A 17,935-nucleotide genomic window follows, 5' to 3' on the forward strand; every position below is an offset into this window, starting at 1 on the left:
TAGCAAAAAACTTGACACTATTGGTACACAGGTATTTTCAGAAGTCATCCTACAATTCCGTCACGTAGTTTTGGCAGTAAACTCTCCCATCTGCAGTTTTTAAAGTCAGTCCTATTGAAATTGGGCAAATGGGAATCTACAAATAACTCTGTTAGCACATTATTGACTATTACAGTCTGAATTAAATATTTCCAGGACTGGAATGCACACAGGTTAAACCTTCTGTTCCACAGAGGCTTTCAGAAAGCAAACCGCTTCAAGTGTAACTACTTGGGAAAAAACAAAACAGCCCCAGCATGGAAGTGTTTTTTTTAGCCGTATCAAAGTCACGTCAATGAAATAAAGTCACTTTTAAAGTTCCCTGAGTGCGTCACGTCCTACTGCGATTAACGTAAATGCAACATCAAAAGCTGCAGGCTGCCACGTATTAACAAGAAACAATAGGGCGAAATTAAACAAGCCGGAGGTTTTCTCATCCAGCTGCAGGTCGGGTTCCTCCCTTTGTTATCGGAGCCGCATTCCCAGATGCTCGCAGCGCGCACATCACGTGCCGGGCTCCTCGGGCAGCTCTCGGCTCCGTACCACGACAGCCGACAGCCCCGGAGCTGCTCTGCCCGCGGGCGGCCCGGCCCTACGGCTCCGCTGCCTGCCACGCTCCGAAGGGCCGCGTTTCCTTAAACCGCCAACCGCCTCCAGCGGCTGGACTCTGGACCCCAGACCGCGGGTTACGCCGGCTGGCCCTCGAGAGGGGAAAGTCCCCCGACACGTGCGGGAAGCGCTCGGCTCGACAAAGCGCCCCGCGCGGGCAGGAAGCCGCGGGACCCGGCCGCGCTCAGGGTCACGCCGGCGCCGTGCCGCCCCGAAGCCGCTGCCCTGCCGCCCCTCCGCGCTCAGGCTCGGCCCCGACGCGGGCCGCCCGGCCCGGCAGGTGCTCTGCTCTGCTCCGCGCCGCCCCCCCCCCTCCGCGGCCCAGGAGCGCTCCGCTCCCGCAGCTCCACTCACCGGCGCCGCGGCGCGGCGGGCGCGGGTCGCGCCAGGCCAGCAGCCCCCGCTCCTCGTCTAAGGTCACCTCCCAGCAGCGCTGCCCCAGCCCCAGCGAGGACGCGAGCCGGAGCCGCCGGCCGCCCGGGAGCCGCTCCATGGCCGCCGAGAGCCCGGGCCCGGCGCGTTCCGCTACCGCATGGCCTGCGGCGGGCCACCGCCGCGGGGCGACCCGGCAGCTAACGGCGCCCCTCGCCCGCCGCTACCCGGCCTGGCCCCGAGGCGGGACGCGGCGTCAGCGCCTACGCCAGCGCCGCCGGGTCGGCCTCCGCCGCGCGGGGCGGGGCCTGTGGGCCGCGGGGTCGGCTCGGCTCGGCGCCGCCCGGTTCCGGTTCGGTCGCGCTGTGCTCGGCCCGCGCGGAGCAGCGAGGCCTGGACGCGGGGAAACGGGTTCAGGTGGTGCTGAGCTCTTGCTGCTGTTGTGCTTTTTGTGGGAGGATCAAACACCTCGCAAAGCGACAGCGAAGCAATGAAAGGCTGATGTGTCTGCCTGAGTAAACCCACAGACCTCGGTGTAACCCTGCCTTCTCCTGTGTAAGTGCATGTTGTGCTTTCTTTTAGCGCTGAATCAAGTAGAATAGTTCAGTTGGAATGCACCTGCAGAGATCACCCAGTCCAACTGCCTGAGCACCTCAGGGCTGAACCTCAGATAAAACCTGTCGTGAAGAGCGTCACCCAGATGCCTCTGGAACACTGCAGGCATGGGGCACCAACCACCTCTCCAGGAAGGCTATCCCAGCATCTAAACACCCTCTCAGAAATGAGGTTCTTCCTGATGTCCAACCCAAACCTCTCCGATGCAGCTCTGAGCCATCCTTCCTATCTGTCGTTGGGTATCAGTGGGAAGGGACCACACCTGTCACTCCTAAGTGTCCCTCTGCAGGAAGCTCAGGGCAGGGCAGCCCTCAGTCTCCTTCCATCCAGGCCTGACACACCGATTGCTCTTTCCCACTCCCCACAGGACATGCCTTCCAGATCAGCAGTAATTGTCTTGTACTTGGCAATAATTCAATGTGATTAAACTCTCGAGTCTTTGTTGCCCTTCACATCCTCCACGGTGTCACTGTGAATCACAGAATCATGGGATGGCTCTGGTTGGAAGGTTCCTCAACCATCATCTAGTTCCAGTACCCCTGTCATGAGAAGGATTGCCAACCATTAGATCAGACTGCCCATTGGATCCCACCTGGCCCTGAGTGCCTCCAGGGATGGGGCACCTACAGCTTCTCTGGGCAGCTGTGCCAGGGCCTCACTGCTCTCTGAGTAAAGAATTCCCTTCTAACATCTAACTTAAACCTCCCTTCTTTCAGTTTAAATCCACTCATCTCTGTAAGCACCAGAAGCCTACTTAAAATATAGGCCAGAGCGAGGCAATTTCTTTGCCTCTGACCTTACTGGAGACATGATTCTAAATATTTTCTACAGTTTAGAGAAAAAAAATGCTGATCTGTTCTTATTTGTTTCCAGCCCTGGGCCTGGGCAAAAAATCCCTGCTTCACAGAGAATGGCACAGAGCCCTCTGGCTTGCTTTGCTCAGAGCCAGCACAGGTCTAAATGCTTGAGTTTGCACAAGAGCACTCGAGCTCTGCTCTGAACCATTCAGTGTACTCAGAGCATGTTCTGAAAACAAATGACTTTGTAATTTTCACCCGAGCTATGTGTTTGGGATGGTCTTGAACAAGTATGTTTCATGTATTCTTGTCATCTTGTTTGTTGTTGCTTGCAACAGACTTTCCTCTGGCCTTGAAAAGCATGATGTTGTCATCTTTATTTTGTTGTATGCCTCGGTATCTCATGCTGCCACACTTCCAAGGAAACTATCCTGTATTACTCAACTGTATTACTCTTTACACTTTGGAATCCGTCCTTCCCACAGACACCCAAACACCTGTAAAATTCTTCATACTGAGGCTTAAAGTAAAGCTCATTTGTCCTGAAAGTCTGTTCTGAGCATTACTCAGCCAAATGCACTGCTTTGCAGCCATTAATGTCCTGCTGGTCCTTTACATTGTGCCAGCTACATCATCTGTTACTGTCTACATCATCTGTAACCATCTATATCTACTGTTACTACCTCTCCTCCACTAGAACTGTAATACCTCTGGTTCGAGAAGGATCCTGTTATTCTGAATAGTTCCATATCTAGCATGTTTCACCTCCGTTGTGTATAACAATATTATTATTTCTGCAAGCCACAGCAGTGATGTGGAAGCCACAGTCTAACGCATATGAAATGCAATAGAATCTCTTTCAGTGCTGACCTCTTCAGACACACTCTAGGTGCTGACAGCTGCAGTAAAAATATTATGTCGGGGTACTTAGTATCATTTTAACAATGAGCAGATTAGATCTAATCTTTTATAGTCCACAGTCACATGAATCAATATTGTTAAGCTGTGATCCATGCTAGCTGAAGAGGTTAAAAGTTCATTGTTTTTACATCTCTTCCCTATCTATGATTATTTCTTTTCATTCTTATTAACCTGACACCTTTTTTTTTGTCTTAGCTAAGGCTAAAACCTGCATGTGTTAAATATAGAACACAGTATTCCACATTCACAGTTCCTGTTTATATAAGGAATCCTTCACTTCTTGTTTGCACACCATTTTAGCCTAATAATGATTCAAGCTCCTTTGCAGTACCACAGGGTTTGTGATGCTGGAACTTGTGACAGTGCTGTTTCCTGTGCTCTGGCATCCTCTGACAGTCCTGTGAACATCAGTGTTTGCTTATTCCCTTAGAAAGTAACGGTTAACTTGGAGTCAACACAGTGATGGTTTCCTTTTCCCTTTTCCCTTCCCTTCTCTTTTTTTTCCAGTCAGTTTTAGTAGTTTATGATTTTCTTTTCTAACAACAATTGAGAAAGAACTACTTAAGGGTGTCTGACTTGGTAAGCTAAAGCATACAGGTGTCAATTATTGTTTTACTACTTATTATATTACCCTACAATTACCACTGAGGGGCTGGAGCTGCAGAGGCAGTGATGCTGCCAAACTGCAGGATTTATAGCCTAAAACCTTGGTCTGAAGGCAGCTGATGACAGGGTTCCACCCCGAGAAATAGTATGGTTTCAAAAGCACCTCACTTTGTTCACAGGTTCGTAGAGGCCACAGGAAGGGCTGCAGTTGCAGTTAATTCAGGAACTGTGATGCATTGCATAACAAGCACTGTTCTCAATGTCAAATGGAAAAAAATGCAGGAAGGTAACACAACTTACAGGGTTTATACTGTCTCTACGACCCATTTATTTTATATAGAGAGCAAACAACATTTAAAGCTGCCTTTCTCTCCCCAGTGTCTGATTTTATAATAGGTCATTCATCTCTATAAAAAGTACTTACTCTGAGCAACTTTATGTTGCACTGAAGAGGATCATTACGTGACAATATAGGCAATCAATTAAGGAAGACTTCCAAGCAGGTACATCTTTCTAATTGACAGGAGCAGACAGGTGCTCTTCAGCACAACCTACATTAACAAAACATTGATTTTAATCATTTCAAATTTAAGCTAAATTGCAAAATAATTATCTGGCTTTCTTCCAACTCTTTAGGAGGTTTACTGACTCATTTGGTCCTCGCAACTAATTTTTTCCACAGTGAAAATCAAGCATGCCCTTTGTACACCTTGGCAGAAGTAGAAGGAACGGTGTATGCAAGCTTATCTTAGACGGGGGAAGGTCTAAAGTGAAAAAAAAAAAAAAAGTAAAATAACTGGAGTGAAAGTGGAATAACAGCCACACAGGTGCACCAGAGGTCAAAGAAGAATTGTATTCCACCATGTTTTCACTGCTCTACACAGTTCTTTGCTGGAGGTAACAGAGAATCAGATTTTTATGGAGAACTCCAGAAACCACATGCAGACGTGAAAGAACTCTTCAGCCACTTTGCCCTGAGCACCCACTGAGATGGCTCAGGACTCCAGGAACCTTCGTGTCCCAGTGAACCTGCAGTGGTGCTTGGTCTCACTGAGGGACAACAAGTTCCAGGTCAGTGGAGATGTTCCTAATACCGACCCTTGAACCCATCTGAGAACCAGCTCCAGTCTAGCCAAAGTGACTGCTGGAAAAGAAGTGCAGAACTGAAACTGTTATCTCATTGCTCAGGAATTTAAGGCTGGAATCAAAGTCAAGGAAAAGCTGGTGCTTTGCATATTTTTGTCATGCATTGGAACCTATATTTCTTTTCTTCCACAGAAGGAACTCCCCAAGAAAGTTTCAAGATAGCTGCTTGGAAGTTATCTTTTTTTTTCTTTTTAGTATTATTTTATTTCATTACACCTTGGGAAGATTGAAGTATTCACAATGAATCAAATTCTGTTCTCAAGTATGCATGCAAGTCCTGTCAGAAGAGTGCAAATACACTCAAAGGCTACATTTGGTTATAGAAAAACTAAAAGTCAAAGTTAATAGAAGATAGAAAAACAATTCATTTTTAACATTAAAGTAATTGCTAATATTCTAATTGTCTTTCTACTTATCAGCAAACAAATACTAAAGAGTGAGAGGAGTATTCTTGCCACTGATAGAAAGAATGACATCACTTTCTCTATAAAAATACCTAGTTATTTTAAAGCACTTCTGTGCTTATAAGTTTAAATTACAGTTATTATTGAAAATTATTTGGAAAAAGCTGTTTTAAGGCTTGTCAGAAAGGATGATTGCAGCCTTTTATTCACTCGAACTAAAAGGTAATTGAGAGAAAGTTGTTGATATACTGGAAGGAATGGATCCAGAAGATAATTTTTCTTGTGAAGGGAAATGTCACATTCTATTCCTGAGCTATGGAAATTTACAGATTCCTTCCTTTCTTCCAAAGCTCCAGTCTATCCCTACATGCTCTGTATAAACTACCCATCACTGTGAAAAGTACTAACTAGAGTTTGTTTCAAGCTGTTACAGCTGTGGCTTTCACTTACAGATAGACACAGAAGTACTTGACTGCCTGTATTTCTTTGATGACATCCTATTTTAATTATTAGCCTCTATTGGACTGCCTCAGGAGCTGTGAGACATACACACACACCCCTCATCCAACTGCATCCTTTTAAGAAAGAAAAAAGAAAGTAGGTCCTTACCTGCAGTGCTTGTAGGCAAGGATAACTGAGGAGGCAGAACTGTAAGAATGCTGGTAATATCCAAATGTTTTTCTCTTCTATTCACCCCTCAACTCTATCAGTTCTTCCAATAAAAGAGCATGCTTCTCTCTGCTTTGCCAATGTCTCTGATCCTGCAGAGCTGCTCTTAGGCCCAGCAGACTTGCATGGAGCATGTCCATTTGTTATTTTTTTTTTTCGCAGCTACATACGGACCCTTTCTACAGAAGAGTTCTAACAGGCAGGAATTCCAGGCAGGCAGAAAGTTTTCTGTAATTCAGGTAGTAATAAACTATTATCAAACCACACATAAAGTTCAGTAGTAAACTCTTCTATATATACTCTTTCTTAGTATAAGAAAAAGATTTTTTGAAGGTTTTTAACTCTGCCTGGGTGGTTTTCCTTTCACATTTACAGAGCACGTGTGTGCAACCAGTGTCACACTTTGCAAATTTCAATAGAGGGCTCCAATCTCTGCGAACTGTCTGATGGACAATTAAAACAGTGCATAAAAAGAGATAAAACACCTAGTACTTAAACAACCATAGAAGCATCTCGTCAAGCACCATGTATGATCTTTGTGATTTTCAGTAAAATAAAATAGAAATTACCTGAGCAGCAATGTCATTCAAGAAATTCAAATCACTTCTCATGTAAAAGAACCAATGGACCTATGTTAAAATGTTAATAACTTGAAAAAATATAAATTAGACTGCACTTAGAATGTATATATAAATAAACTACATTTATTAAAAAGTATTTGACTCCTTAGAGATGCCAGGACTGAGACTGTGTTTGATACATATAGGCTAAGATGAAACATAAAGCTAGTTTATACTTTTATTTTTTTTCTGTTAGTCACTGGAATGACCCTGATGCGTCACTTCTTATTATCTTGCCTGTGATCACAGGTGGACTGAGCTCACCTAGAAGTTTGTGAAATGCTTAATCACTACTTACTTCTTCCTGCCCCCTTCTTGACTTTTTGCAATGTTCTTCAATGCTTCAATTATGTTTGGTTCTAGAGAACTTATCACCCATCAACTGTACTCTGAAATACAAAAACCCACACCAATCTCCTTGGAAGACACTTTCTCCTGCTATTCAAAAGCTCAGAGTTTGTTAAGCAAATAACTGCAGTTAAAATGGGTGTAGAGGTTCATCTTAGAAGTGCAGGAGGTGTTCAAAGATGTAGCCTCTATTTGGAAGATAGGATAGTAACTGTATGAGGAATGAGAATGTTCAGAAGGGCAAAGACATTTGGCTGAACTGAAAAAATATGACGCATGAAACTCTTTCTTGTAGGTACTGCCATTTTGAAGTAAGGTAGATGACTCAGACCTGACTTTCCTGAAAATGGTGATAAATTCATGTTTTATACTTGCAAAATTTTGTTTCATGTTTTCATTTCTTCGATCCCTCCATTTCAGTTTTGGCAGAAAAGCAAAAACCAAATCAAACAGCAAGAAAAAATGAACAAAAAAATGAAATAAAAAGCTCCCACAACCCTTCAATAACAATCCTTTTACATAACACCCTTATCAGAACAATATTAATTCAGAAAAGGTAAGACTATATTTATATATAAATATACATACATACAAGTGTTTTCAGATTTATCAGTCTTTGGATACAATCTCATCAGTCTTATTCTTCACTCATTATTTAATTGGAAATTTACAGGTGCATAGTCTTTTATTTCAATAATATCTATCTTTGCAAAGACAAAGATTCTAATTGTAGATTCTTTTAAAGTTGTCTGGGGATTTAAGGTAGAAGAGGAAAGGTGTTGTTTTTTGTTTGTTTGTTTGCTCGTTTTTGTCTTCAATTGCTAGTGAGTAGCCTCCTGGAAACTGACATGAATTAGTTTATGTGATTTAATTAATGATGTTACTTTGGCTGGTTAGTACGATATTTTAAAAATATAATACCAACTTGAAGAAAATGCTTAGAAATAGAAGTAAAATTCTCTTTCAAAAACAGAGATTCTGAGTGATCGGATCAAAGATAGATTGAAGCACTTTATTTGAATAGTGTAATTTTCACTTTGATTGTTTTTCAAATGAATGCTGAAGCAAGATGATGACAGCTGGTATGAAGTTGTCTGAATCAGTGATGCTGGAGCACAGATACTTGCCAATACTTTGCATAAAAAAACACAAAGCGGAGCTGTTTGAGCACTATGTCTTTTGACATCTCAGCATGCATGTTGACTTGAAATGGATTTCTCTCCTTCTGATATTCTGGTATCAAAATAAGATGGGAAGAGCAGAATATAAAATCAGACACAGCTATCGGAAAAAAAAAAAAAGCAAGCAACAGAGAACAGAGTATCTTTTCATCACTGAAATTAAATATTTAATTCTAGCAAACAAATACAATTAAGAGCTTTGCTGCACCTGACTTCATACTTGTTCAAAGGGAAGCCAGTCGTCCCAGGGGTAAATCTGAGTACATTGAAAAGGAAATTCAGAGACTGAAGAGTAACCTGGTAAATATTTGTAATCTGTTTGTCTTGCCTGACAAAAGGCTGCTAAATTCATCTGGAGTCCACCATCTTACAGGAAACATTTTTAGAGCGGACTAGTCTACACGTCATACTAAATATAATTTAGAAAAGTTGTATATTCTGATGAAAGTGATACATTTTCAAATGATTGCACAGGGTTTTACTCAACAAACTCATTTTGTCAGAACTGTGAATCAAATTTCACTGCAAAGCTTTGAAAAATCAATCATATCCAAGCTATCTCCAGACTGTCAGTGCACGTAGTCCTGTGAAAGCCATGACTCAAAAACATAATTCTAAATCACAGTAACTAAGAAATGGTAATTAGGAATAATCTATGTTATGAAAAAGAACCTGAGTGCAAAGGAACCATTCAAGCCAATTGCTTTTATGGTTGTATCTATAACAACAAGCCATCAGGAAAAGAGATTACATTGTTAATAACAGATTCTTCGCTTTGATTAGAAAAGGTAATGCAATAATGAGACTTGAACTAATAACACATTCATAATAGATTTAGCTGTGAGAAACTTCCTCCTCTGTCACAGTAGGACGAGTGTAAAATAAATCCGTGCAGGGTCCAAACAGGAACTATAATAGAAAACAGAGAGGCATTGAGATGAAATAAATATTCAGTCTAAAATGGACTTGTACAACATTTCATTCCTCTTGCTGTTTTTAGCAGATTTTGAGACCGTGACTGGAATTCTTAGGACAGAAATGAATGCAATGCTATGTATGCCTTTCACAGCCAGCAGCCACTGGCTACTGAGAAAACATGTGTGACTTACCTGCTGCACCATATGGTTGATTATCTCAACATCACAAATCAATCCACCTTTGGAAGGAAGCATTTTAAAACACCATGGGATAGAACACAAAATGGACAGAGAGAAATAAAGAAGGGTTGTGTGGACTTTCTCAGTACAACCCAACAACTCAACCATAGGCTGAGCAGAAGCGGACAGCACCTGACTACAAACAGGGTAAGAGTAGGAGGTAAAGAAAATACATTTGCCCTTTCTTTCTCAGCACAAAAACACCAAACTCATGCATTGCTTCAGAATGCAAGCAATGCTGTGCGCGGCTCCCAGGGGAAATACGCATTGCAGCACTGACAGCAGCATAGCTTGAAGTTGGGTTAGAAAATACAAACGGCTCCTATGTAACTGAATCAATGCCAACGCATTTCTGAAAACTATCAGATAAAAAGCAACATAAGTAATGGTAAAGTAAAACTGAATAAAGACATTAATTTCTCTGAGATCAGCATGGCTACAGAGCGTATGTGTGTGCATGCACGGCCAACTAAAAAGAAAAACATTTACCTGAACCTCCACATTTGCCTGAACATCCCTTCCTCTGTAGGGAACCTGCAGGACTCGATGACCTCTTGAGGTCCTTTCCAACCCCTGCAATTCTGTGATTCTGGGATTCACATGATAACAGTGTTAACACCTTGCCCACTGTTTTACACTTCAGAGTAATGAAAGGATAATGCAGCCAGACTTCTTTACCCTTGAAACTTAATTTGCTAATCCTAAAAATCTTAAAAGTTTCTCCTTCTAGTGTTTTTCTTATTGGTAATTGTTTAACTGTATGGAGGGTATGATATTAGAATGAAAAATGCTTGCTTCCACATAAAGTATTGCCTCTTATAATTAATTTCAAACATATGAATAAATAACTTGCTCTTTGGACTGGCACAAACACCAGTGGGTAAAGCTGGCTTAAAACAGTCCTCACCATCACTGCTAAAACCGATGTGACTAATGCTAGTCAAGAGGCCTTTGAGTAGCCAAGATGTCTATGTGGGACAGTCAGATATGAAATAATGCCTCAGAAAAGGCTCGCGTCTTCTGAAACAGCAGCTGGTAGCAAGGGTGGATACATTACAGCATCTAACATGGTACTAAATGTCTAGATTTAGGCAACTGAATGCCACTCCCCATGTTGGATAGCACTATTTAGCAGGGAGACTGCTCCTTTGAAGTAATATTCCTTATTTATTTTCCTTCTGAATAGTATTTGCTTCATGAGTGCCACAACTGCCCCCAGAACTGAACTAAGACACAGCAAATGGAGACAATCAAGGGATTTGCTTCAAAACTGAATTACTGTTCCAAATCTAATTGCCAATGTAGACCTGGTTACATTGTACCTAGGAACCTTAAATTTGGCCCAGGGTGAAATAGCTTCCATTGTTTAGAAAGCATTATTTCTAAAAAAACCCCTGAACTCTCCTGCCTTTACTGGAGAGGGAGGTGATTGTCCCCCTCTACTCTGCTCTTGTGAGGCCCCATCTGGAGTACTGCATCCAGGCCTGGGGCCCCCAATACGAGAAGGACGTGGAGCTTTTGGAGCGGGTCCAGAGGAGGGCACTAAGATGATCAGAGGACTGGAGCACCTCTCCTATGAGGAAAGGTTGAGGTAACTGGGATTGTTGAGCTTAGAGAAGAGAAGGCTCTGGGGAGACCTCATTGTGGCCTTCCAGTACTTGAAGGGAGCGCATAAACAGGAGGGGGAACGGGTGCTTACGAGGGTGGATAGTGACAGGACAAGGGGGAATGGTTTTAAACTGAGACAGGGGAGATTTAAATTAGATATTAGAAGGAAGTTTTTCACACAGAAAGTGGTGACACATGGAACAGGTTGCCCAGGGAGGCTGTGGATGCCCCATCCCTGGAGGCATTCAAGGCCAGGCTGGATGTGGCTCTGGGCAGCCTGGTCTGGTGGTTGGTGACCCTGCACATAGCAAGGGGGTTGAAACGAGATGATCATTGTGGTCCTTTTCAACTCAGGCCATTCTATGATTCTATGATTCTACTGGTCTTTTAACTTCAAATGAATTTCCAGGCCTCAAATCTCCTGGAGTATCTGGCAGAAGATATTAAAGGGGCTAGAGCAACTCCAGAGTCGATGGCCGCTACCTGATTTTTCATAGTTTCATGGCTGAATTATAACAGCCTTGAGTTGATGTAGATATATCTCAGCGCCATCAGGAGACACAGCTATTGTAGAAACACTATGCTTACCATCAAATTTAAACATGCTGGTATTTAACAGTTTTGCAACAGTGCAGATATTATCATGCCTAAGTAAATCTTGCATTTGCCCATCTGATACTGTATCTACAGAGACACATAGCATTAGTATTTGGCTGTGTAACTTATTTCAGCTACTTATTGTAGCAATTTGTTCTTCCCCAGATCCACCTATAATACAACACACTACGGCTTATTTATGCACCTCTACTATAAATATTTACAAATAATCTTTTACAGCACCTTACATAAATCACACAGAATCTCAGATTCTTTTCATTTTTTCTGGGCAGCTACTTATCTTAACTGACAGCTACTGAAGTGGCAGTTCTGTGAAATCACAGTATTTTTCATCATTATTGTGGTCTCAGAACCAAAGATGTTGCTGACGTAAGGGGTAATGCTAATATGGTAACATCTGTGCCCATGTTTAACCCCGTGCAAGACTCCACTTTTTGGTTTGAAGATTAGAAGCATGAGCTGGCAGGGTGCGTTCAGTCTGTTGTACTTCTAGGGTATCTTTGAAGTGTAATTATTCATCCTACTTTTCACAAATTCTAATTCACTGTATGAGAATTGCTTCAGCACTTGCTACTGTTTATCCAGACAACACCTACCACTCAATGCTTCTGGCACAATGAGCATAAAGTTAATCTGACTAAAAGTAAAAAGTGCCCACATGTATGTAGAATACCATTTCATTAAGAGCAGGTACACAGAATCCTACTCTGGCAATTTTCCATGAGTGGAAACCCATGGTTCCATGTATTTTCTATGCAAATCTCTGACTCTTACATGAGCATGGCATGAGCAGTAGTGCTGCATCACTTTCATTTGGTCAAGAAGCTACTGTTAGTTAGATACAATAATGAAATTGCATACGCACATCAAATTTCAAGTTTATGTCTATCAGTGAATTTGAATGCATACTTTCATCTTTAAGACATAATCTTTCATTGTCATGGAGTCGTAAGTATTTGAAAGCTAATGGAAAAAGCAGAAAATCTGCCTACAGACCAAATATCTTGTTTACAGCATACTACCGGTGAATAATTCAATCCTACATGAGGCATTTTGTAGCCTGGAATAGTTCAGAAATGAATGCTATTGATTGTTTCAATGCACCACCTAGCACAAATGCACAAAATAGTACAGACCATACGGTCTCTCAGATGCAATCATCTCATTTGTTACTATTCAGTGCGGCAAAAAGGTTGGCTTGGAATTCTGTTGACCTTTCCTGCAGCTGAGGACTGTTCTGTCAGACAGCCATCCTTCCATTCTGCCTCAAAGCCCAGCTCACTTCTGAGTGGCCAAAGGCTTTCATCAAATCGATGGATGTTCCACAGATTTTTTCTTTGCTCAGATGCAAAATGGTGGAACTTTAAGAATCGTTCCATGGCTTGTCAGAACATTTTAATTACAGAAGGTTTCATCACTTTATTACAATAGTCTAGATTCTAGGAAATTCTACATGAATGTTTTTTAATTATTATACTTCTTCATTCTTCAAGCTGCACTGCAGTCGACCTTTATGGGGCATCAGTCTGAACTGCAGCAGTGTAGCTGCCATGAGAAACGGGGATGCTGCCTTTGGTGTACACATTAATTTTGGACAAATGCAGAAAATGCTGGGTCTCCCAACTTTGCAATCTACCACCAACTTTTATACCCTTTCCTGTCATTATCAGGTGCTAGTCCCTACAATACAGCCTAGAGATAACAAATAATAGAAACACACAGCAGTTGAAAAATGAATTATTGTGATGGAAAGCAGGTTTTACTCAGGCTTTACGAACAGCTTTTTATTACTACATATTAAGCAATTAGGCATGAATCAATATGTAGCATTTCCCATATAAAGAGATTAAATAAAAATACATAAAAATACAATTTTCAGCTACAGATTTGTCTTCAGTCTGTTTCTGTAGGACCACGAGGTTAGAAATGGGAAGTTAAGACATGATATTTTTGAAAATTCTAATGTGAAAAAACAAGCATTCACAGCCTTGATATTAAAAAATGTTGCAAAAAGGAACAGAAATGCAGCACATCACTCAGGGAAGATTACTTTTATATTGAAGTCCTGGGAAGGAAATTAATCATTGCCTTAAGTGGGCAGAGCACAGCTGGGAGTGGCTGAATTGCGTTTGCAGTGGAGGAAAGCTGAGCAGCGCTCTGTGAAGCAGCTCAGCTGGATTCCTGAGCAGTGAGAGGCTGCTAACCACCAGTGCTTCAGAACACCACAGCAGTAAAAGCCCATGAAATGGCTGCAAGAAACTGTTTGGTAGCAGGCCCAGTGGGAATTTCCTCAGCTTTCAAATAGTGGGGGCTGTATGCCAAGATCCCTGCAGCACTGCTTATCTTGAAAGTAAACAGCTGAATGTATTTGGCACGGCTGACTACTGCTGTTCAGGCAGCTTTTATATGGGTTTGTATGAGCACAACTATCATAGCGCTGGAGTTTGGAGAAATCTTTTTCTGAGTCAACATTCTTTTGCTAAATTTCCAGCATGTATGTATAGGGAAGATATGAACTGGCAAAAATCTTATGAAATAGATCAAAAAACATGCAGGATTTTTAGTCTCAAGCCGAAATCTCCACTTCCTTCCATTACCCACTTACAGCCGAGTGCACACTGCTGGGTACAGTAGAATGGGCTTTTCGAACTTCAGGAAGGATCATTTTTTTCTTTTTGTGGATTATCTTTTTTCCACGATAATCTTAAAGAAGTCAGTGTTGTAGTGACTGCAAAAAATAGACTTTGCCTCCTAAAACACTAATGCTATTCTCAAAGTAGACAGGTTCCAAAAATGCCAGATTCACATTAACTGCCCAGTGGTCATGCTGACATGAAAATGAGTCATGGTCAAACAGCAGGGCAGAATGCTTTGATCTTCAGCTGGCTGACACCTGGGCATGCTGCAAATGGTAATTGGCTTGATCCTGGAGAATGAGATTACCAAAACATTACAGCACTGAGCAGAACCAACCCCTCTACTCAACAGCTGTTTTGCTAACAGACTCCAGGGACACCTCTTATTGCAATCTCATAAAGAAGTATTAAAAGCAACCTCAGGAGACACTTGCTCTGTCTTGAAGAGGCATTATTAGTAATACAAATGTAATTTATTATGGTGAAATGGATGGAAACACTGTTGACAAAGGAGGCAATCCCTGAGTTCTCCTCTGCAGGTAGGAAGACACTCCTGAGCTATGTGCTTCCTTCCTGCAGGAGAAATCACACACTGAATGTACAATACTTGATCAACAGAGAATTAAAACCAAGGCAGTCAGTTTTGATGGTACTTTCTATGAAGGATACTAGAAGGAATTATTGTTTTGGTCTGTTTTGGTGGGAAAAAGCATTGATGCCACAGGATACAGGAGTGAGAGCCACTTACATAAACAACGATGCTACAATAAGTTCATTTGATTATAGGATAGAGGATAAACAAAGTAGGCTAATTGTAATAGAAAAAAACCAAGTCATGAAGCTCAATCCTCCCACAAAAGTAACAAGGCTATTATTGTTGCTGCTCTACAAGTTCTTGGACTATTTCAGAGAAATAAAAACGTCTTTGATGAAGTTTACAATCCTTAGAATCCACAGTATCTGTACGTGGACTGTTTATAAAACCAGTGTTTCTTAGAGCAGCGTGAAACCCCAACCTGTAGGTTCAGTTTCTTCCAGGCGTTGTGTATGCGTACACTGAGCTGCACCTGTCAGGGAAAAATCTATAGCAGCACAGTGTAGATGAGCATCAGAAAGGAAGGCTGTGTGGAAAGGGAAATATTCAGAGCACCAAAGTGCCTAATGCTGGCCCACGTCCCCAGGACTCCTAGGCCTATAAGAGATCTCTCAAGTATTGATCCTTTTTCCTTGGGATGAAAAGGATGAGCGATTCCCCTGAAGTTCACAGGAGTTGATGGATGCTACAAAAGGCTTTTCAGAACAGCACTGACAAAGTTGCTTTCTTGTTTCTTCTGCCAGAGGAAAAGATCATACGGCTTCACTGTTGAAATAAACAAAATAGCAAACTAACACTGAGCAATTCTCTTAAGGTGAAGTGAATGCTCAGGCTGCTCTTGCACCACGGAAGTGGAAAACCCAATCTTTCCATGTGAAAAGTGGGCTCTGCTTTGTTTGGGTTTAAAGAAAAAAGTTAGAGAGGATTTTTCACAGAAGATTCTGAAGCTTTTACAATTCAAATGCTATAATACACAGTATCAGTATATAAAAGTTAAATGAGAATGTATGTGAACTCTTTAAGCTATTCAGCACCCCAGAACACAAGGATGAAACAGGGAACATTTTTGATAAATTCGAGCTGAAGAAATATGATAGAAGCTTGACATTGTTGAGCTTACCTCTTGCCAAGGGATATATGCTTCCTACGATAACGTCAATAAGCAACTTCTACTGTAACAACTGAAATTAGTTCAAAACTGCACTAAGTATTGTGGTTTTATCAACCAGAGTTGATAAAGCAGTTGATAAGCAGACAAATAGTGTCAAAAATGGCATACACGTCAGCAGAACATGAAGGGATGCTAAACCCTCTCTTTTCCCTCTTTTTTTTTTTATTGAAGCTTATTGTAGTCATTATTTTCTTCCTCAATTACAAAAGCAAACAACTTCACAGAAATAACTGCCTTTGGGTACCTAAATTCTCAAATTGGATGATCTAAGATGTGGGCCAACTTCTGCTGAAGCGAACTCTGACTGCACAAGAGGATACAAATAGTCCAAACAGTTTGACCAACCCCTTTTAATCAATTTTACTCAAGTTGCATAATCCTTGACTACTATATACTGACATCCAAAACGATGCTGCTTTAGCTCTCTGAACAACTCTAATCTCCTCTCAGACTCGTTTCCCAGCTGAGAGCTGAGCTTGCTGCAGTGAAGATCCCTTCAGCTCAGCTCCTGGCCTCCCACCACACTGAGACATGGAGGCACATGGCTGTCATGGCCCCTCCTAGTCAAGGAGAGGTGGGCATGGCAGGCAGCACTGGCACATGAACACGCATGCATTGCAGCGTAATGAAGGGCTGGAGCACAGCTGGCTTTAAATGCGCCTCCCAGGAAGCTGCAAGCCTTCACACTGCAGCACAGAGCTCCCAAGCAGCCATACGATGGGGGACTAAATGTAAGACTTGTCTGGAATCAACAGCAAGAAACAGCTAAAGCCCTTTCCTCTCTTCCCCACTGAATTAATTGTTTGGATTTGAAACACTTCTTTTGCAAATATACTATTGAAATACCTGAAAGATTGAAAACTAACATGGATAAGACAGTGCAATTTTTCTTGTTATCTGAGGCTGGCAGACGTTGTTACAGATGAATCAACTCAATTGCTCACCAGAGAGACAAATCATGTTGCTAGAATTTCACACCATGGGAACTGCTTTGGGAAGTGTTCCAACTATCAAATATCACCATGATTTTGAGCCAGCAGCTCCTCATCAAGGTATTGATCTTTTGCTGGCATCATAGCATCTTGTTGAGACAATGACACTGTGTTTTTTCAGTGGAGCCAAGGGCACCATGGTCCCCCTTCCAGGTGTGCCTGAGCATGCTGAAAAGTGCAACTAGACATGATGTCGAGGAACAGCACTGGCTTGTAAAGCAGCACCTATTTGCCTACGTAAAGTTAGGTACTGACAGGCTGCTGAACCACTGAGACAGCACTAAAGGCAATGGTGCTATGGAAAACTCCATGGACAAAACCAAAGTCTATGGAAGTCAGTTGTATCCGAACCCCATCACTTCTTAGCACTAGATGAAAAATGACTGCTATTTCTCTACCATGATGGTTTTCTAATAAATTTTACTGGTTTTGAGCATGTTGCCAACTCCTGGCATTGAAATAAAGCAGATACTTTCTACCATTGTGCAGTGTGTAGCAGACGGAAAATTGGAATACTATAAAGAACTCATAAAACTGCTGCTGTAGTGATTTATTCCTTCACTGCGCACAGATGTTCACACTTCAACTGGCTAATTATTTAAAAGGCAGGAAGAAATTGCTTGAGGTACCCTCTCCTAAGGGAAAGGCCCAGATTCACACCACCTTTCATGAAACACGTAGAAGAAGCCTTCTCTCCTGAGTGTCCTGTTTCTTTTCAAGACACAATACATTTGAAAACAGCAGCATACATCTTAGCTCGGCTAGAAAGTATGGCCTTATTTCTTCATCTACACAGGCATATGAAACCTGATTTTTAGACAGAGCAATTTA

The 17,935-nt window shown here is 42.0% G+C and overlaps 1 protein-coding gene across 2 annotated transcripts in view; it reads right to left on the reverse strand.

Moving 5' to 3' along the window:
• Positions 1 to 1,259, reverse strand: part of CERK (ceramide kinase) — a 44,989-nt gene extending 43,730 nt beyond the window's left edge. The window contains exon 1 of one of the 2 annotated variants that reach the window (XM_090136422.1): positions 1,003 to 1,259. In XM_090136422.1, the coding sequence (XP_089992548.1) occupies positions 1,003 to 1,141 (139 nt within the window). In that variant the 5' untranslated portion in view covers positions 1,142 to 1,259. The remainder of the gene's footprint in view (positions 1 to 1,002) is intronic. The other variant, XM_031602939.2, reaches the window with a different exon arrangement.
• Positions 1,260 to 17,935: the final 16,676 nt, after the last annotated feature.

The sequence above is a fragment of the Phasianus colchicus genome, chromosome 1 (assembly GCF_987193195.1).
Source record: "Phasianus colchicus chromosome 1, bPhaCol1.hap1.1, whole genome shotgun sequence".
Taxonomy (NCBI): Eukaryota; Metazoa; Chordata; class Aves; order Galliformes; family Phasianidae; genus Phasianus; species Phasianus colchicus.